At 49.2% G+C, this 22,219-nt stretch overlaps 1 protein-coding gene across 2 annotated transcripts in view; it reads right to left on the bottom strand.

Moving 5' to 3' along the window:
* FAM3D (FAM3 metabolism regulating signaling molecule D) overlaps positions 1–22,219 on the bottom strand; it is a 47,117-nt gene that overhangs the window by 17,396 nt on the left and 7,502 nt on the right. Inside the window, exons 2-6 of one of the 2 annotated variants that reach the window (XM_061129184.1) lie at positions 15,466–15,516; positions 12,621–12,728; positions 9,567–9,584; positions 6,219–6,342; positions 4,817–4,875 (exon numbers count right to left, since the gene is read on the bottom strand). In XM_061129184.1, coding sequence (XP_060985167.1) covers positions 4,817–4,875; positions 6,219–6,342; positions 9,567–9,584; positions 12,621–12,728; positions 15,466–15,478 — 322 coding nt within the window. In that variant the 5' untranslated portion in view covers positions 15,479–15,516. The remainder of the gene's footprint in view (positions 1–4,816; positions 4,876–6,218; positions 6,343–9,566; positions 9,585–12,620; positions 12,729–15,465; positions 15,517–22,219) is intronic. The other variant, XM_061129185.1, reaches the window with a different exon arrangement.

The following is a 22,219-nucleotide window of genomic DNA, read 5'->3' as shown; positions in this document are numbered from 1 at the left end:
AAAATAATAATAATTAAAAAAAAAAACGTGAACCCAAAACAACAAAGTAAATGGCAATGGGACCACACCTATCAATAATTACCTTAAATGTAAATGGGTTGAATGCCCCAACCAAAAGACAAAGATTGGCTGAATGGATACAAAAACAGGACCCCTATATATGCTGTCTACAAGAGATCCACCTCAAAACAAGAGACACATACAGACTAAAAGTGAAGGGCTGGAAAAAAATATTTCACGCAAACGGAGACCAAAAGAAAGCAGGAGTCACAATACTCATATCAGATAAAATAGACTTTCAAATAAAGGATGTGAAAAGAGACAAAGAAGGACACTACATAATGATCAAAGGATCAATCCAAGAAGAAGATATAACAATTATATATGCACCCAACATAGGAGCACCGCAATATGTATGGCAAACACTAACGAGTATGAAAGAGGAAATTAATAGTAACACAATAATAGTGGGAGACTTTAATACCCCACTCACAACTATGGATAGATCAACTAAACAGAAAATTAACAAGGAAACACAAACCTTAAATGACACAATGGACCAGCTAGACCTAATTGATATCTATAGGACATTTCACCCCAAAACAATCAACTTCACCTTTTTCTCAAGTGCACACGGAACCTTCTCCAGAATAGATCACATCCTGGGCCATAAATCTGGTCTTGGAAAATTCAAAAAAATTGAAATCATTCCAGTCATCTTTTCTGACCACAGTGCAGTAAGATTAGATCTCAATTACAGGAAAAAAAATTGTTAAAAATTCAAACATATGGAGGGTAAATAACACGCTTCTGAATAACCAACAAATCATAGAAGAAATAAAAAAAGAAATCAAAATATGCATAGAAATGAATGAAAATGAAAACACAACAACCCAAAACCTTTGGGACACTGTAAAAGCAGTGCTAAGGGGAAGGTTCATAGCATTACAGGCTTACATCACGAAACAAGAAAAAAGCCAAATAAATAACCTAACTCTACACCTAAAGCAATTAGAGAAGGAAGAAATGAAGAACCCCAGGGTTAGCAGAAGGAAAGAAATCTTAAAAATTAAGTCAGAAATAAATGCAATAGAAACTAAAGAGACCATAGCAAAAATCAACAAAGCTAAAAGCTGGTTTTTTGAAAAAATAAACAAAATTGACAAACCATTAGCAAGACTCATTAAGAAACAAAGAGAGAAGAACCAAATTAACAAAATTAGAAATGAAAATGGAGAGATCACAACAGACAACACTGAAATACAAAGGATCATAAGAGACTACTATCAGCAGCTCTATGCCAATAAAATGGACAACTTGGATGAAATGGACAAATTCTTAGAAAAGTATAACTTTCCAAAACTGAACCAGGAAGAAATAGAAGATCTTAGCAGACCCATCACAAGCAAGGAAATCGAAACTGTAATAAAAAATCTTCCAGCAAACAAAAGCCCAGGACCAGATGGCTTCACAGCTGAATTTTACCAAAAATTTAGAGAAGAGCTAACACCTATCTTACTCAAACTCTTCCAGAAAATTGCAGATGAAGGTAAGCTTCCAAACTCATTCTATGAGGCCACCATCAGCCTAATTCCAAAATCAGACAAAGATGCCACAAAAAAAGAAAACTACAGGCCAATATCACTGATGAACATAGATGCAAAAATCCTTAACAAAATTCTAGCAAACAGAATCCAACAACATATTAAAAAATCATACACCATGACCAAGTGGGCTTTATCCCAGGAATGCAAGGATTCTTTAATATCTGCAAATCAATCAATGTAATACACCACATTAACAAATTGAAAGATAAAAACCATATGATTATCTCAATAGATGCAGAGAAAGCCTTTGACAAAATTCAACACTCATTTATGATTAAAACTCTCCAAAAAGCAGGAATAGAAGGAACATACCTCAACATAATGAATGCTATATATGACAAACCCACAGCAAGCATCACCCTCAATGGTGAAAAATTGAAAGCATTTCCCCTGAAATCAGGAACAAGACAAGGGTGCCCACTCTCACCACTACTATTTAATATAGTGTTGGAAGTTTTGGCCACAGCAATCAGAGCAGAAAAAGAAGTAAAAGGAATCCAGATAGGAAAAGAAGAAGTGAAACTCTCACTGTTTGGAGATGACATGATCCTCTACATAGAAAACCCTAAAGACTCTACCAGAAAATTACTAGAGCTAATCAATGAATATAGTAAAGTTGCAGGATATAAAATTAACACACAGAAATCCCTTGCATTCCTATATACTAACAATGAAAAAACAGAAAGAGAAATTAAGGAAACAATACCATTCACCATTGCAACAAAAAGAATAAAATACTTAGGAGTATATCTACCTAAAGAAACAAAAGACCTATACATAGAAAACTATAAAACACTGATGAAAGAAATCAAAGAGGACACAAACAGATGGAGAAACATACCGTGTTCATGGATTGGAAGAATCAATATTGTCAAAATGGCTATTCTACCCAAAGCAATATATAGATTCAATGCAATCCCCATCAAGCTACCAACGGTATTTTTCACAGAACTAGACCAAAGAATTTCACAATTTGTATGGAAATACAAAAAACCTCGAATAGCCAAAGTAATCTTGAGAAAGAAGAATGGAACTGGAGGAATCAACGTGCCTGACTTCAGACTCTACTACAAAGCCACAGTCATCAAGACAGTATGGTACTGGCACAAAGACAGAAATATAGATCAATGGAACAGAATAGAAAGCCCAGAGATAAATCCACGAACCTATGGACACCTTATCTTTGACAAAGGAGGCAAGGATATACAATGGAAAAAAGACAACCTCTTTAACAAGTGGTGCTGGGAAAACTGGTCAACCACTTGTAAAAGAATGAAACTAGAACACTTTCTAACACCATACACAAAAATAAACTCAAAATGGATTAAAGATCTAAATGTAAGACCAGAAACTATAAAAACTCCCAGAGGAGAACATAGGCAAAACACTCTCCGACATAAATCAAAGCAAGATCCTCTATGACCCACCTCCCAGAATATTGGAAATAAAAGCAAAACTAAACAAATGGGACCTAATGAAACTTAAAAGCTTTTGCACTACAAAGGAAACTATAAGTAAGGTGAAAAGACAGCCCTCAGATTGGGAGAAAATAATAGCAAATGAAGAAACAGACAAAGGATTAATCTCAAAAATATACAAGCAACTCCTGCAGCTCAATTCCAGAAAAATAAATGACCCAATCAAAAAATGGGCCAAAGAACTAAACAGACATTTCTCCAAAGAAGACATACAGATGGCTAACAAACACATGAAAAGATGCTCAACATCACTCATTATCAGAGAAATGCAAATCAAAACCACAATGAGGTACCATTACACGCCAGCCAGGATGGCTGCTATCCAAAAGTCTACAAGCAATAAATGCTGGAGAGGGTGTGGAGAAAAGGGAACCCTCTTACACTGTTGGTGGGAATGCAAACTAGTACAGGCGCTATGGAAAACAGTGTGGAGATTTCTTAAAAAACTGGACATAGAACTGCCATATGACCCAGCAATCCCACTTCTGGGCATACACACTGAGGAAACCAGATCTGAAAGAGACATGTGAACCCCAATGTTCATCGCAGCACTGTTTATAATAGCCAGGACATGGAAGCAACCTAGATGCCCATCAGCAGATGAATGGATAAGGAAGCTGTGGTACATATACACCATGGAATATTACTCAGCCATTAAAAAGAATTCATCTGAACCAGTCCTAATGAGATGGATGAAACTGGAGCCCATTATACAGAGTGAAGTAAGCCAGAAAGATAAAGAACATTACAGCATACTAACACATATATATGGAATTTAGAAAGATGGTAACGATAACCCTATATGCAAAACAGAAAAAGAGACACAGAAATACAGAACAGACTTTTGAACTCTGTGGGAGAAGGCGAGGGTGGGATGTTTCAAAAGAACAGCATGTATACTATCTATGGTGAAACAGATCAGCAGCCCAGGTGGGATGCATGAGACAAGTGCTCGGGCCTGGTGCACTGGGAAGACCCAGAGGAATCGGGTAGAGAGGGAGGTGGGAGGGGGGATCAGGATGGGGAATACGTGTAAATCTATGGCTGATTCATATCAATGTATGACAAAACCCACTGAAATGTTGTGAAGTAATTAGCCTCCAACTAATAAAATAAATAAATAAATAAAAAGCAGAGACATTACTTTACCAACAAAGACCTGTCTAGTCAAGGCTATGGTTTTTCCAGTGGTCATATATAGATGTGAGAGTTGGATTATAAAGAAAACTGAGCGCTGAAGAATTGATGCTTTTGAACTGTCGTGTTGGAGAAGACTCTTGAGAGTCCCCTGGACTGCAAGGAGATCCAACCAGTCCATTGTAAAGGAAATCAGTCCTGAATATTCATTGGAAGGACCAATGTTCAGGCTAAAACTCCAATACTTTGGCCACCTGATGCGAAGAGCTGACTCATTTGAAAGGACCCTGATGTTGGGAAAGATTGAAGCTGAGAGGAGATGGCTGGATGGCATTACTGACTCAATGGACATGAGTTTGAGTAAACTCCGGGAATTGGTGCTGGGCAGGGAGGCCTGGCGTGCTGCAGTCCATGGGGTTGCAAAGAGTTGGACACGACTGAGCAACTGAACTGAACTGATTCTCCTGAGACAGGTACACAGGCAGGGGCCCGGCTGCGACTGCCATGTAGACCTGGTCTGTTAGACCTGTTCCCACAGGCCAGCCAGGCTTAGGAGCATGCTGGAGGCTGTCCGGGAGTGGGTCAGCAACTCACCGTCCACCAGGACGATGTTCAGGCCTCTGCCCACATTGTTTTTCACAGGACTCATGATCCTAAAGGAAAAGAAGAGAAACAAAACACAACCATTGGTCCTGAGTGTGGAGTGAGCACTATGTGTTCCAGACTCTGGAACTCTGAGAGGGCCCACACAGTGCACTGCAGAAGTGTCAGAGAATACACAGAATCATGTGGGCCATCTGCTTTCTTCTGGAGATGAGCAGTGGGCTGGATTCTCTGAGAGTCTCTCACGGCACGTTTGGACCAGAATAGTCTGCTCGGAAAGAGGGAGGCTCCCTGCCTGGGGCTGGGAGGTGTTGGGGGGGGGGCGGCCAGCCCGTCTCCCTAGGCCAGGAGGAGGGCAGAGTCCCCCATGTCTGGAGTCCCCAGGGGGAGCCCAGCTGTGTTCCTGCCGCCCAGGATCCTGTCCTCTGTGTCCTTGGGAAAACTGTCCTTCTCTGTCTCTGGCCAGGAGGTTCTCAGCACGGACCTCTCTCCTAGCATACAAGCGAGTATGCTGTGCCACTGATGACAGTGATTAGGACAGCGCGGTCGTGTGACCTAGGCCAGCCAATGAGCCCCAGTCCCGGGACTTTCACAGGGTTAATTCACATGGGGAAGCTCCTCCCAGTGGGGTGCTAGACAGGGCTGCTCCATCAACCCAGCTGGTAGCTGCCCTCCTTCACCATATGAACAAGTCCATTTTCAGTAGAGAAAACTGAATCCAATGACAGAGGAAAGCAGAGCTGAAGGTGGTATGAGAGGGAGCCTTGATGACTTGGTTTGAACCCCTGGATTCAGCTGTTTCTGATGGCCACTGTCTCTGGGCTTCTGGGCACAAGAACCAGCAAATCTCCTTGTTCTGTCTAAGCAATCTGGAGCTAGGGTCAGTTCCAGATTTCTCTCTCTGGCTTCTTTTGTAGGATGGACTTGCTGCCCCAGGCAAGTTCCTAGAAACACAGTCTTTGTCCTGCACCTGGGCAGAAGCCCTGGGACTGCTGCCTCTGGGCTTTGATGCCTGGCCTTGATCTTGAACACTTCCCATAGGCAGGCCCCTCACAGGAAGCCCAGCACCTTGGCTGTCAGACAGACTGGCGTTCACATCTGGCTCTACCAATGGTTAGCTGAGTAACTCTGAGTCTTAGTTTCCTCATCTTTACAAAGGGGAGAATTATCGCCCACCTCTAGGAGTGCTGGGCTGCAAGGGGGATGCTGCTGCAAGGCATCTAGGAAGGCACTGGCAGATTTGCAAGCCATCAGGATTATTATTATGTCTGACTAACCCACCCAGAGTAAAAGGAAGTGTGTGGAAGGTGTGGGCTGGTCTCAGGGCCACCCTGAGGCCTCTGAACTTGCTGATGAATGAAGGCATGAAAGTAATGAAATGCCAGAAACTTACATTTGGTCCTCGAAGCACATGGTGGGGCCCACGACGTTGGCGGCCCCACTGACAATTTTAAACGCAAAGAAGTTGTCTTGGCAGGATTTGCTGAGGCCACACTTGGTCTTCACCAATTGTGAAGCTGGGGAGGGAACACAGCAGCTTTGGTGGTGGTAGGAGGCTCGGGAGGAGAAGGGGAGCTGGGGGTGGGGGTGGTGGGAGGGTGGTGGGGTGAGGGGTGGAGGGCGACTAAGGGCCTCTTCCCAGAGACATCTTCCCTGACTGTCTAAGTCTAGGGACTTGCCCCTTTCTGGGCTCCCACAGTGTCTCTAACAACCCCATAAAGACCCAGGATACCATGTGTCTGACCACCCAGAGTTCGTTTCCGGGCTTCCCATCACAGCCTCAGCCCGGACACAATGCCTGGCTGTCTCCACGCCCCCGGCAGCTGTGTGTGGAACAGTGAGTGGTGGGTTAGTGACTAGAGTCTCCAGAGTGATGAAGGGATTCTCCTGAGAACCTCCTCTTGAGCCACAGAAACCTTTTGGGCTCTCAGAGGCCCCTGTGGACAAGTTCCTGGGGGCCCAGCATGGCAGATGGGAGCATGTCCCACTAACCAGGTTTCCTTGAGCAAGTCCTCAGCCTCCTTGCACATCCAGTCAGTCCCTCAGCTGTGAAACGGGCTAATGCTGGTGCCTCCCTGCTGGGTTGTGTGTGGGGTTAATAAGTGCAGGTTACTGTTCAGAGCTTACCGGCTGCTCTTATCACTCACTCACTGTGCACCTACTGTGTCTGGGACCCACAGGGACCAGGCAGGTGGTGCTGGGACCTGCCGCTGGGGCTTAGCATGGTCTCTGGGGCCCACTGAGGACTCAGCATGTGAGACCTCTGGTTTCTGTGGCTGCTATGAAGCCCTATGCCCTCTCCATGTGGCCCTCCCAGGCAGACCCTGTGAAAGGCAGGAGCAGCGGAGGGTCCTCAGACACAGCCGCTGAGGTGTCACGGGGGCTCTCAGCCTGGCAGTTTCCAACTTGTACTAATGCATGTTTTTTTTTTTAACACCACCTAACAGTTTGGAAGCTGCCCTTAGGAGGACTGAGTAAACGGGGAGTTAGAGCGCTTTCACCTGCAGACGGAGAGCTGTGACTGGGCAGCCTCGCTCTCTTCCAGCCCCCGTGCCAGCCGTCCAGCTGAACCATGCCAGATGCGCTTGGAGCAGACCCACAGGCTTCCTAATAGATGCGGCACATGCCAGGCCCTTGCTGTGTGCTAGGCACCGTGGCAAGCACTTTTTCTTTACGTCTTGTTACATCCTCCCCATAACTCCCGTGGCTGGCACACAGTGGGCACTCAATAAATCCTCACTGAATGAACACCTAGAGCATCTGGGTGGGTCTGAGTCCGAGCTGGGAGGGTAAGTAGGGTCTCCATGCCCTTGCCAGCCTAGAGGGGGGCTTCATGAGAATCAGGAACAAATGCCCCTCTGCCAAGCTCAGCAAGCCCCTGGTCCCTCTGAGTAGGTGAAGGCGCCCTTTCCTAGGAGTGAATGCCACCTGCACCAGGGCTCCCCTGGCGGCGTGGGTGGCCCTGATGATCTGAGTGGAATGCCCATCCTAGGCTCTCACCCCTCCACCCTGAGTTCCCACACATCCGCCTGATGGGTGTAACCAGAGCTCCAACCAGGATATCATCACCAGAGAGTGGGGACTGGGAGTGGAGATGTCCTGAGGAGGTGTCCAGAGAGGGCCTGGGATGTGAACCGGATGTCCCTGCCCAGCCCTCTGGACAGAACCCCACACAAAAGCGCTGGTGGAGGGTGAGGCTGGGAGGGGTCCTCTTCTCCTATGAGCCTTGGGGCCCCACCTCCGGCCATCTGCCCACCCTCCCGGCAGGGAGCCCAGTTTACTTTAGAGTCCAGAGGGTCTCATCTTGCTGGATGGGCTGTTTCAGGCCTTGGGGACCACCCTGGAGTTGGCCTGGAGCCTGATCACCTGCGCTGAGTCTGACAAACCCGATGTCAACAGGCCAGCTTAGCAGGCTTTTCTCAAATTGATTTTCTGACCATCCAGGCTTCACGGTCAAGCTACTGGATGTGGGGGAGGAGGCCCAGGGGTCTCAGCCACTGGGAGGCAGGTGATTTGCTGTGTGGGTTTGGGTTCTGGGGGCTTCCTGAGCTGTCCCATCCCTCTGGGAAGCCCACTGCAATTGTTCAGGGCATGCAGCTGACCGCTGGAGGGGTCCGGTCAGGGGGAACCTGGGCCAATTTCAGGAATCTGCTGTGTGACTTGCCATAAATCTCTCCCTTTCGCTTTGCCAACTATAAAAGGAGGGGATTGGTTTAGATCAGGAGTGAAGAGGGGGACCCGGAGGTGCTGTCTCTTGCTAAGGTGTGTTGAGAGGGTGGGCTCCGGACTACAAGGGGAGGTTGACTCCCACTCTGCCACTTAGAGCCATGTGGCCTTGGCCAGGAGATTTCACCTCTCTGAGCCTCAGTTTCCTCATCTGTAAAATGGGGATATGCACAGCACCTAGGGTTGTGGTGAGGATTGCAGAAGATGCCCATAAAGTTCGGAATACAGTGCTGGCACACACTCAGTGACTGTCACGATCATCATCACCATAACTGTCCCCTCCTCCTATCTTCTCTGCACCTCTGGAGCTGGGTCATTGTGAAACGCTGTTCTGACCCCCAGCATTCTGCCCTCCCACTGTTCTCTCCATTCCCACACTCACGTACCTGACTCTGCAAGCAAGTTCTCTACTGGAGTCCCAGCACTCCTGCCCCTAGGCCTTTGTACAGCATGGTACCTTCTGTGCAAGGAACAGCTAAAAAGCCACCTCCTTCTTGAGGCCTTCCCAGACCCCATCTCACGGGAAGTGGGCGGCCCTCCTGGAGCCCTGGGCACTTGCCCCACCTCTCTCGGCACACACGGTTCTTCTATCAAAAAAGAAAATCAGCAACCCCTTCTGATTGCTGCTGGGGCCTTTGTGGTGCCCAGCAGGGCCCTGGTACTCTGAAGCGGGAGCCATAAGCCAATTCTGGGGTCACTGCAATGAGGATAATAAGCACAGCCTGCATCCTTGGAGCTTCCAGCCAGGTAGGGGATGAGAGAGGGGAGGCAGGGTGGCTACAGTCCATACTGCGGGCTGGGGCCACCAGGAAAGGGAGAGAGTTGAAGCTTCCCTAGGAGTCTGAATGGCTGAGAAGGGGCCGCAGGGCTTGGGGGCTTCACAAGTCACCATCAGGCCAAGGAGTGAGAGTTGGGTGGGCTCTGGGAACCCAGGTTTCTTTCAAAGCTTCAGGGCTGGGAGTAGACACCCTGGAACACCTCACTAAAAGGGCAACAGGGCGGAGTTGACACTCACAGTTCTTGTGGGCTGAACCTGTTAGAGAGAAGACAGAATCTGGTGAGAAAGTGTTTTGAGCTTGCCCGCATGATGGAGGTGGGTCCTGGGCGGGGGTGGCGGGAAGAAGGGATATCAGAGTGGTGCTGGCCTGGCCAAGCACAGCGCCCCTCCTGTGGCAAGGGGGAGAAATGAGCTGAAAGTCCTATTTTATCTGGGAGTCCTTCTGCACTTGCTGCTGCCACCTCTTCACACACACACACACACACACACACACACGACTCTGTCACGGTTGAAAAGAAGGAAGCCCCTGTGGTGAGGCCCACTGGACTTGGAGCCTGATGGTGTGGGAGTTCTCCCTCTGGGGCTGAGCCTCTGTACCCGCACAGTGGGGGCATCACACCCACCCTCACTGGCTGTGGGGGAGGCCCAGTGAGGGGAGCCCTGAGGGCCTGGCTCGGGGAGGGACAGGACTGTGCTGCTGCCCCTGTCGAGCTGCCCTGTGCGTCCCTTCCCGACTCCTGCAGCCCCGCCTGCCTGCCCTGGGCTGCGCATCTCAGCTACACTGTGTGGTTATTCCTGTGCTTCTACATCAGCTCTCCCGCCGGCCTGGTGCTGAGCCCTAGAGGACAGGGCTCCCAGTGGGCAGAGAAATGTCAGTGCAGCAGGAGGAGCTCTCCTTCTCTGGGGACACCCTCACTGACACACTTTCCATTCGGTCCTCAGGAGGCTGCCCCTCCCCACCCCTGCCTCCGACGCCCAGGAGTATCCCGTGCCCTGGCTGGGCCAGCCACAACATCATATCCCCCTGGATGCCGAGCCCTTCTCAGGTTTATATGTGGTCCCAGGGAGAGAGCTGAAGGGTGAGCAGCTGGGGAGCTGGTGGCCAACATGCCTGTTGGGAGAGAAAGCTGCCCAGGGAGTGAGGTTCAACAGCAATGAGCAGAGCCCAGGGCACAGAGATTGACTCTGGGGCCTCTGTGGGAGCCCCTAGATCCAGCCACACCTGAAATCCGACACCTTGGGCTTCCCGATGCCCCACGAAATGATACCCCCCTTCGTTTAAACCTCTTACAGTGGGATTCATCACTCTCATCTGAAAGAACCCTGCCCAGTTTATCAGACAAATCAGGAAATCTTTAATCACCCAATTTCTGTGCCACAGACCCCTTTGGTGATCTGGAAAAGCCTATGAACTCCCCTACAAATAAATTTATTCCCACTTTTTTTGGAGACACTCAGTGCTTCTTACTCTACCAGGCAGCAAGTTATTAAATGTGTAAAATAAAATAGATTGGATTAAAAAGGAAACCAACTATATACCAAGATAATAACAAAAACAGTAGGAAATGTGGTGCTACAGTAAGATATGTGCTTCCATATGAATGCATTAAACCACTGTACATGTTTTGCAAGACTCAAGTCATGTTAATATACTTCCATTTTTCTATATACTTCCATATATATTTTTCCATATACCTCCATTTTTCCATATTCTATAATGAATTGTGTTTGTATCCCCCGTTCAAACCCTGAGCTGGGGCCACAGTCTGGGGTGCTCCTCATTCCAGGGTCTTGGGGACCTACCACAGAGCAGTTGTGTGTTGAGCCTTGGGGGGTGTGTTGATTTGTCACACCCCGGGTGGCTGAGTTCTGAGACGGAGACAACCCTGGGGGCTCCCTTCAAACACTCCCCTCCTACCCCAAGCTGGGGGGCTCTTCTCCACACCTCACTCCTGCTCTGAGCTGCCTGCACTGATCTGGGTGCATCTACTCCAAGGCCAGAAGCATGGCCAAATCAGTCTCTGGTCTGTGAATGCAGTGCCCAGGGCCCACGGACTTGGTGGTCATCACATCTATATAAACCGTCCTGAGCTGGTGTGGGGGATGCCGGACAAGAAGCAGAAGGGGTAAGGGCCCTCTGAGAGTCCACTGTGGGAAGCTGGTGGTAAAGGCAGGGTGCCTGTCCCCTCACTGCTGTGAAGGCGTGAGCTGGCCAGGGCCACCAGAGGTTATTACGGTTGACTACTCAATGCAGGTGGTTCTTGGTCTTTAAGGAGGCCAAATCCGGAGGTATAAATTTCTCTCTCTTTCTCTCCTTCCTTTGAAAGGATTTAAATCTGGGAGACCTGGGTTCCCAGTCCTGTTCTGACAACTACAAAGGACATTTTGGGAAGTTTCTTAACCTCTCAGAGCTTCTCTTTTTCTCAGACCACACATAAAAGGACAACATGAGGTCATACTTGAGTCCACTCCACAAATACACTGTGAATCATTCCATGGGGCATTCATGCAGGTCCAGTGAGCCCACGCATGTAAAGCTGTGAGCAGCCATCACCCATCCATCATTCATCCGTCCACCCATTCATCCATCCATCCATCCATCCATCCATCCATCCATATTTCTTTCACTTATCAAATGTTTACTGAGCATCTGGTCTGAGTGAGGTGTTAGAGAGATAGATATACCCAAGACAAAACTCTGGCCTTCAGGAAGCTCACATTGTATGAGCTGGAGCTAGGTAATGATGAAGTAAACAAACAAATAAACAGCACAATGATGGATAATAATGATGGTCTGAAGGGGACAGGCTGACGTGAAAGACTCTACAGGAGGAGGAGCAGGAGCAGGAGCAGTCAGGAAGGTTTCTTTGAGGAGGAAACGTTTGGAGCAGAGGCCCGAGGCTGAGAGGAGCCGCCATAGGGAGGTCTGAGCAAAGAGGAACAGCAAGTGCAGGCGGAAGGTGCTCAGGGCGCAGGCAGCTTTCTCCCCAGCTCTGTCCCTCCCTCCTTCTCTTCTTCCCTCTGTCCTTCCTTCTTGGGTCACATTTCCAAAACGGTCCTTGATGCAGGTGCATGTTCTGACCGGGCATTGGAACACGTCTCTGTTCTCCATGGGTTCTCAGCCTTCCTGACGTTGGATTGGGGGTGAGGTTTCCTTTCCTCCGACCCTGAATGTGTGGGGTCCCAAGGGCAGCCCTGTGCCACGTCTGGCCACCTCCTGGGTCACCTAGGGCTGGACTAGATCCTTGACCCCTGGCCCTGGTTCTTGCCCCAGTAGTGAGCCCCACTCACCCATCCAGCGGGGCAGGCGGAGGGTTTTCATGTTGAAGTTGATATATTCACGGATGAAAAGCCACGTGGTAACCACGGCAAAAATTACAGCCAGGAGGCGAAGCACACCTGCAGAGCAAGGAGATGCTGCCCTGAGACCACAGCGCTGGGCCACATGGCCCGCCTCACGGCAAGACTACACGGGGGTCCTTCTCGAATCCCCTCAGTGAGACCTCTTCCCGAGATCCCATGTTGGAGGGAGGGTCACAAGGATTAATGTATTGATAGTCTATCTTTTTCCTGGATGCAAATTTGCTGGGGAATTTTGTGAGAACAGCACTTCACAGGGGTTAATCGGAAGAAAAAAAAGAAAGCTAGGAGCCTTGGAAATGAACTTCACCAACTTCATATCTGAATGCACGGATGAGAGGAAGAGTTAATCCTGTGTGTCAATCATGGTTGAACCTTATTTTATCTGAAGGTCCTGTGAAAATGGAGCAACTCCCCCATGCTGTAGGTCCAGAGCCTGCCCACACCACGGACCAGTCCACGGCCTGCATGGCAAGACTGGTGTGAATCCATGTGATGACCCAACGGGGGATCATGCTGCAAAGTTACATGGTGATGCTCCCCAAGGTGGGGCTGCTGGGAGGGAGGCTTAGACACACACTTCCTGGGCTTCTCTTAGCCTTTCGGAGAGTGTCTCAGGGGGTGAGGTCTGGGAATTAGCACCCTGAGGGGAGGCCTGAGGGCTCCGGCAGGAGAGCAGGAGGCAGGTGAGCCCCGGCAGAGAGGCAGGAAGGCTCGGGGTGGCCACCCACTACTGTGTGACCTCAGGCAGGGGCCCAGCACCTCTGAGCTGAAGCCTGTCAATCACAGAGTGGACAGAGTGACGTGCCTGCTGCCGAGCCCATGGCTGGTGGGGAAAGATGTGGTAGTTGTCACCACTAGGTGGCCTCGAGGGTGGCTTTGCGGGGGGGTGGGTTGGTTCCTTGTGTTTCCATCAACTCCCCCCAAAAGCCACCACAAACAACGCACGGCGTTCTCTGCAGGAGCGCACACCCGCCTGCCCGATGTGGGCTCTCTGCCTCACAGCCAGATTGCTCCCTGTCTTCTCTCTCACACACGTGAGCCAGGCCCCCGGAGCTCCCTGTCTGCTCCCTCTCCTCGTAATTCTGTCGGGGCTGCAGCAGGCCGCACCACACCTCCCACCTCAAGGACTCTGGAGACCCCCACTCTGCCTTGAGAGTCAAGTCCAACCTTCAGGCAAGTTCCCTTGCTCCGTGCCTGAACTCCCCCTCTGTCTACGGCCACAGCGCTCTGAAGGTGCCCGATCTCGTCTGACCTCTCTGTCTGCACCACCCTTGCTCCTCAGCCCTGAATTCAGCTGTGGCTTTGTGCTGGTCTCAAGCTACTTGGGACGAGGGAGAAGGCCCTCTGGATCCCATGGGGTGGGCTCAGGTCTGCGGGGTCCCTCATCTTACAGGGCCTCAGCTCGCATCATTCAGCACTCCTTTTGTGTCGGGTACTAGGCAAGCGGCACTGAGACACGTTATCTCAGTTCCCTCTGTTGTAGCTACTAGTTATCCCCGCTGTCAGATAAGGAAACTGCACCTCAGAGACCTGGTCACTGGCTAGTGAGTGACAGGAGGTGGGACCTGAACCTGCCTATAACACCCGTGCTCTTCAGTTCAGTTCAGTTCAGTTCAGTCGCTCAGTCGTGTCCGACTCTGCGGACATGAATCACAGCATGCCACGCCTCCCTGTCCATCACCAACTCCCGGAGTTTACTCAAACTCATGCCCATTGAGTCGGTGATGCCATCCAGCCATCTCATCCTCTGTCGTCCCCTTCTCCTCCTGCCCCCAATCCCTCCCAGCATCAGGGTCTTTTCCAGTGAGTCAACTCTTCACATGAGGTGGCCAAAGTCTTGGAGTTTCAGCTTCAGCATCAGTCCTTCCAGTGAACACCCATGCTCTTCAGGGACCTATATTCAATGTCCTTTAATAAACCATAATGGAAATGAATATAGAAAATAATGCGTGTATATATGTGTATAACTGAATCACCATGCTGTACAACAGAAATTAACACAACATTGTAAATCAACTATACTTGAACAGGGCTTCCCTGGTGGCTTAGATGGCAAAGAATCTGCCAGCAATACAGGAGACTGGGGTTCAATCCCTGGGTTGGGAAGATCCCCTGGAGAAGGGAATAGCAACCCATTCCAGCATTCTTGCCTGGAAAATCCCAAGGACAGAGGAGCCTGGCAGGCTACAGTCCATGGGGTTGCAAAGAGTTGGACACAACTGAGTGACTAACACACACTTCAATAAAAATAAATTAAAGTTGTGCTCCGAACTTCCTCACTGGTGTTTGAAAATACAAATGAATTGTGTCAGTTTCCTGTTTGGTGCCTCAGTTCCCCTATCTCTACACAGAGGGTACAGTCTGAGGGTGGAAGCTTGGAGCAAAGGCCTCTCCTGGTGCTCAGCCCTGTGGTTTCAGGATTCTAGAATAGCTCTCTACAAATGTTTTGTCTGCACAAACATTTACAAATGTTTTGTTTGTAATTTCCAGCCAGGGTGAAGTGTTTCCCAGTGCGGGTGAGTCTCCATGTTCCCAGCCAGGTGGGCCAGTTTCTGCAACCCTTAGCCTCGAGGCAGGAAGTCCCCTCTTTACACTCTTCCAGGCCCTCCCTGGGTTGGTTTTTTCCTGGAATTCTGGCCTGACCAGCTGAGACCAGATGAAGCCAGGTGGGCTGTGAGTCCAGGATGGGCAGACACTACTGACAGGAAAGCGATTCCCAAACCTGATTCAGACCTCAGCCTTGAACCCTGGAGTCCTAGGAGCCTGGCCTTACCTGACATTCTCATCCTGTCGAGGTGAAGAGTGGCTGGGCGTCAGGGTCAGTCTGTGGAGAGAAGAAAATAAGATTGGAAACTGGTATCCAGAGTGTGAAAGTGAACAAGACTGAAGATGAGGGTTAGGTTCCTAAAACCCAGCACATCATAGTTCTTCTGCTTTGGTGCCATCTGTTCCCTCTCTGCCTTCACCGCCTCTTCGCTTTTGCCCCTGGAATTTCATATTCAGTTCAACATGCCTTTCTGGAATACAGAGATTAGGACACAGAGGAAGATGCAGTCTGCTAGCCATCATCCTTTGGAGGCTTGATTCATCCATGCATCTACCCATCCGTTTGTCCATCCATCCATCCATCCATTTATACATCCATCCATCCTTCCAACCATCCATCCAATCATTTGTCTATCTGTCCATTCATTTGTACATCCATTCATCCTTTTATCCATCCATCATTCTGTCCCTCCAGCCAGCTGAGAGATATTGAGCTAGCCAGCCATCCCCAGTGAAACCATTAGGAAGCAGAAGCTCAAGTGATCTTTGCTGATGGGCCAACATTATGAGTAACAGGGACTCACGTAGCACACAGGTGAGTTTGCTCCGGGTACTGTATGTACATCATCTTCTTTAATCCTCATACCCACCCCGCCTCCCTTCCCCCAGCCCCCATGCCTCCACACTCCGGCTTTCGGGGTAAGCCCAGGGCCGTTCAGAGTGCCAGGGTCAGGGGCGGAATCTGGATCCAAGTCTCAGCTGCCTCGTTCCCATGATGTCACCCTGTCAGTGCTGTCTCTGAGGAGAGATGAAGCTGAAGTTTCCTCCCTTCCTGAGTCCTGGGCAGGGGCAGGGTCATCCTCGGTCCCACCTCGCCCCTCTGCCGCCCCCAGCTACCAGTAATTACCAGGGATTTGATGGTGCTGAGACCCCTCAGGAGGTGTCTGGAGACGAAGAAGAGGGGAGAGCAAGGCAGGTGGTAACTGTTCCGGGTCTCAGAACCCCCCAGCCATCTGGAGGGTCTCTGACTGCAGTGACTTGCTCCCACCACTCTTCCTGCCTCCTCACTACCGCAGAATCCTCTTTATCCTAAGAATCCATTTCAACAAACTCTGTATCCAAAGCCCAGCTGCCAAGGATCCAGACAGGAGACAGAAGACCTGGACAATACCTGGTACCGAGGCGGTCAGGTTGGGTTGGTCCTTGTTATTTCATCAATGGCAACAGCAAATGCAACCCATATTTCCTTTCGAGAATAATGAAAAATCCTCCCACCCACCCTGGCCCTCTACCCTTCTAAGACCTTCCAGGTGAGAAAGCTGAGCTATCACCTGGCCTCACCTGCAGGAATTTTGTAGGACTTTAAATTTCTGAAATTTGTATTACCAAGCTTTTTTTTTTAGTTACAAAAATATATTGCTTTTAAAAAAAAAAAAATTAAATAAATAAATAAATGTTTGGCTGTGCCGGGTCTTTGCTACGTGGGCTTTCCTTTAGTTGCGGCGAGTGGGAGCCGCTCTCTAGTTGCGGTGCTCTGGCTTCTCATTGCAGTGGCTTCTGTTGTCGGTGAGCACGGGCTCTAGGGTGCACGGGCTTCAGCAGTTGCAGCTCACAGGCTCTAGAGCACAAGTTCAATAGTTGCGGCCCAAGGGCTTAGTTGCTTCGCGCCATGTGGGATCTTCCCAGATCAGGGACTGAACCCGTGTCTCCTGCTTTGGTAAGTGAATTCTTAACCACAGAGCCACCAGGGAAGCCCTACTGTGCTCTGGAATGTTCTCAGAATATTTCTTACAGAAAGCAGCCCAGGCTCCTGGATGAGGCTTAAAGGACATTCTGTGGAGTCCCCCGTGTGTGGAGGAGCCAAGAGACCTGGGGGCCAGACAAGATGGAAGGACAGCGACGGGGTCTGACAGACGAAGGGACAGACATGGATATTGATGGAGATAGAGACCAGAGAGACAAAAACAAGGACCAGAGGGAGAGGAACATGGCAGAGACACAGAGAAGAGAAAGAAGACAGTGCAGAGAGACAGGAACAGGATGAGAGAGAGAGAGGATGAGTCCTCATGACCGGCGTATGCCCAGCTTCAGAGGGAGCGAGACAGGCAGAGGGCAGGGGGCATGTACCTGGGCGGGGGCTAGCCTCTCCCTCCGGTGCCCATGCCGAGCAGGGCTCTGGCTTTAGGGCCGGGGCGGCGAGGGCTCTCCCGGCCTGACGTCCCTCCTGGCCAAGCCCCTGGTGACCCACTCAGCCCTTCAGAGCTCGCTGGGCTCCAGCCAGCAGTGGCGGGGGGTGGGAGGGTCTGGAGCCCAGGTCAGGCCTGCTGAAGGCGGGGCAGGAGGGGGAAAAGCACCTGGGGCAGGTATGCAGGGTGAGGGAAACGTTCTCTTTGCAGCCACGTGGACCCCAACAGCTTCCTTCCTCCTTGTTTCTCGTATTACCTCAATCTGTTATTCAGGTTGTGAAATTGTGAGGCAAAGGCACAGGAAGAAACACCCTGTTCCCCTGCCTGCTGGCTTGAGTGGCCCAGACTCAGTGGAGGGTGGAGGGTGGGAAGCAGGAGATGGGGGTGGGGAGGTCAGACGTTAGAAGGCATGAATTGCTCACAAACAGCTCCACTGCGAATTGAGCGGAATGCCCATAGTCCACCCTCACCATCCATGATCCTCTCCGTTCGTCCTGCCCGCCCCCCCTAGACTGCTTCTGATTTCTGGCTTCAGGTCCAGCCCTGTGCACTGGACCCCGGGCATGCTCTGCTTTTCCATGCCAGGCCTTGTCTTCTGCAGGCCTGGTAGGGTGCTGAGCACTCAGGAGGTGCTTGCTGAGTATTTGAGGACTGATCGAATTGGACTTCTTGTGTAGTCCTGGAAGGCTAGGATGATGAAACCACCAGGTTGGGAAGGAAGCTGAAGTTCAGAAAGGGCAAGTGCCTTGTCTGAGACCACACAGCCAATTGTGGATTTTATTCCTAAAGCATTCTCTGAGGACTGGTTGGAAGGACGCTGGGCGTGCACTAGGAATGGGGATGTGACTGTGAACAAGACGCACCCTGGAGCATCCCTGGGCCTCTGTCCCTCTGTCTGAACACTGTTGCTCTGCCTCTTTGCCTGAAACACTCCAACTCATCCTTCCAGTCTCAGTATAGTAGCCACTTCCTCTGGGAAGTCATCCCTGACCCTCCAAGATCAAACACCTCCCTGTGGTCTTGAGTGGGAGAATGTCCTTCACGGTAGCCCAGCTTGTCTAAAGGGGCTGACCAATCAGAGCACTGTGATTCCTTGTGATTGGTTCAGGAGGGAGCATGTAACCCAAACAAGACCAATCAGAGTTTTTTCCTGATGGGTCTCTGGGAACTGGGGAGAGGGAGGCCCTTTTCTCCTTGATGATGCTAAGCTTGATGTCTGTAATCCTGGGGTGGCTGGAGTCCCTTTGGCACCCCCTGCCAGTAGCTTCCATAGACAAACCTCACCAGAAAATGCAAATACAAGGGGCAGTGCCTGCAGTCTTGAAAAAATCAAGCAGCAAAAAACTTGTGAGGTCAGGACAGAGGATGGATTTGGGGATCAGACAGGCCTGGCTTTGTCACTTAGCAGTTGTGTGTTCTGGGGCACATGGGTCTTAGCTTCCTCCTTTATAAACTGCGGGCAATGCTATCTACCTGTCTTGAAAAATGTGGCTGGCAGGGAGACCAACTGTCTAGAAGGCGTCTGCTGCTCTGACAGCACCCACACCATCTCCTGCCTGTTGGCACGTCCCTTTGGCTCTGCGGCTTCCTGCAAGGGCACCCTCATGGCAGGATTTCTTTACGGATGTTTGCCATTTCTGTGAAACCAGAATGGCATCACAGTATCTTTCTGTCTGGTTATTTGTGACATTTCTTAATGGCCCTACAGAAGCCGGGACAGCTTCTTCTTGCTTCCTGTAGCCCTCTGTAAACAAGTGCCTTGAAGTTCAATCTTGACCTGTCACAGAGTTCTGATGGATGAAAGGGTTACTTTCTTTCCAGACTGAGAGGGTTGAGGTGAGCACCCTGATGCAGAAGTAAGTACTTCCTCTGATTAAATCTGGTCTATGGTTCCTGTTGATCTCAGGAAAAAATTTAAGTATTTCACGTGGCTTATACGGCCTTGTATACAGCAAAAGGAGAAGAGAGCAGGAGAGGATGAAATGGCTGGATGGCAGCACCGACTCAAAAGACACGAACTTGGGCAAACTCCGGGAGATAGTGAGGGACAGGGAGGCCTGGCAGGCCACTGTCCATCGGGCTGCAGAGAGTTGGACATGACTTAGCGACGGAACAACAACAACAATACGGCCTCGTATGATCTAAGCCCTGACGCGAGGGTGACCTTGCCAACCTCCTCATTGCTGTCTCTACCTCCACTCTGCTCTCACCCCCAGAGCTGCCCTGAGTGATGCGCCCTTTCCTTCCTGCTTTGCACACGTGATTTCTCTCTACCTGCCTTCCCTGTACTGTTCGTGTCCTCAGGCTCTTACCTAGAAGCCCTTTGTTGTTGGAAAGACAAAACTCAGAAGCTATTTCCTAGCCCATCACAGGCATGCAGGCTCAGCCAACAGTCATTTCAGAATCAGCCCCAAGTTGCAGAGAAAAGGAAAGCAGAGCTCTGAGAACAAGCTCTGCATCTCACCTGTCATGGCCATTGGCTACAGGTCAACTCTGTGCTCTGTTTACTAGGTCATCTCTAAGGGGGTGTGACCTTGAGGTCAGAAAAAGAACTTGGAGACACAGTGTGGGTGACAGTTAGCACCAGCTAAAGCTTTATGTCTGCACCTTCAATAGCTTTAGTCCTTCAGGCTTTTCAGCATCTCTTGGCAATCAGGTTTCCTCCTGTCTGTCCAGAACTGCACCTCAGATTACAGACACACCAGGGTGATCTGGCGGGTTTAGTTTCAGACCACTGCAGTCAAGTGAATATCATGATAAACCGAGTCACATGAACTTTTTGGTTCCCAAGTACATATAAAAGTTGTATTTACACCATACTGTAGTCTATTATTAACAGAAGCAGAAGATATTAAGAAGAGGTGGCAAGAATACACAGAAGAACTGTACAAAAAAGATCTTCACAACCCAGATAATCAGAGTGTGATCACTTACCTAGAGCCAGACATCCTGGAATTAAGAAGCATCACTGCGAACAAAGCTAGTGGAGGTGATTGAATTCCAGTTGAGCTATTTCAAATCCTAAAAGATGATGCTGTGAAAGTGCTGCACTCAATATGCCAGCAAATTTGGAAAACTCAGCAGTGGCCACAGGACTGGAAAAGTTTTCATTCCAATCCCAAAGAAAGGCAATGCCAAAGAAAGCTCAAATTACCGCACAATTGTACTCATCTCACACGCTAGTAAAGTAATGCTCAAAATTCTCCAAGCCAGGCTTCAACAGTACATGAACCATGACCTTCCAGATGTTCAAGCTGGCTTTAGAAAAAGTAGAGGAACCAGAGATCAAATTGTGAACAACCACTGGATCATCAAAAAAGCAAGAGAGTTCCAGAAAAACATCTATTAATGCTTTATTGACTACACTAATGCCTTAGACTGTGTGAATCACAATAAACTGTGGAAAATTCTTAAAGAGATGGGAATACCAGACTACCTGATCTGCCTCTTGAGAAATCTGCATGCAGGTCAGGAAGCAATAGTTAGAACTGGACATGGAACAACAGACTGGTTCCATATCAGGAAAGAAGTATGTCAAGACTGTATATTGTCACCTGCTTATTTAACTTATATGCAGAGTACATCATAAGAAATTCTGGGCTGGATGAAGCACAAGCTGGAATCAAGATTGCTGGGAGAAATATCAATAACCTCAGATATGCAGATGACACCACCCTTAAGACAGAAAGTGAAGAAGAACTAAAGGGCCTCTTGATGAAAGCAAAAGAGGACAGTGAAAAAGTTGACTTAAAGCTCAACATTTAGAAAACTAAGATCATGACATCCGGTTCCATCACTTCATGGCAAATAGATGGGGAAACAGTAGAAACAGTGGCAGACTTTATTTTTTGGGGCTCCAAAATCACTGCAGATAATGACTGCAGCCATGAAATTAAAAGATGCTTGCACCGTGGGAGAAAAGTTATAACCAACCTAGACAGCTTATTAACAAGCAGAGACATTACTTTACCAACAAAGGTCCATCTAGTCAAAGCTGTGGTTTTTCCAGTAGTCATGTATGGATGTGAGAGAGGCAGGAGAGTGGCCCCATTGAGATCAGGCCCCCTGAGTTTGTATGCCAGCTCTACACTGTGTGACCTCAGATAAACTGCTTAACTCCTCTGAGCCTGTTTCCTCATCTGTAAAATTGGAAAGAAGGCAAATAGACCCTAATTCATAGGATTGTGAAGATGAAACAGAACAGGACATAGAGCACATGAAGATTAGTTTTTGTTTTAGAAGAAATATAGCCCAGCAGCAGTCACAGGGTAGAGAATCAAATGCTTGTTTTCTTACATCTTCCAAGCTGCCTGGTTGACCTTGCCCACCCACCTTCATACTCTTGGGGAAACAATGAAAACAGTGACAGACTTTATTTTGGGGGGGGGCTCCAAAATCACTGTAGGTGGTGACTGCAGCCATGAAATTAAAAGACACTTGCTCCTTGGAAGAAAAGTTATGACCAACCTAGACAGCATATTAAAAAGCAGAGACATTACTTTGCCAACAATGGTCCATCTAGTCAAACCTATGGTTTTTCCCATAGTCATGTATGGATGTAAGAGTTGGACTATA

The sequence above is a fragment of the Dama dama genome, chromosome 24 (assembly GCF_033118175.1).
Source record: "Dama dama isolate Ldn47 chromosome 24, ASM3311817v1, whole genome shotgun sequence".
In the NCBI taxonomy this organism is placed as follows: domain Eukaryota; kingdom Metazoa; phylum Chordata; class Mammalia; order Artiodactyla; family Cervidae; genus Dama; species Dama dama.
The sequence above is the reverse complement of the archived record's forward strand: the minus strand, read 5'-3'. Positions and strand labels throughout refer to the sequence as shown.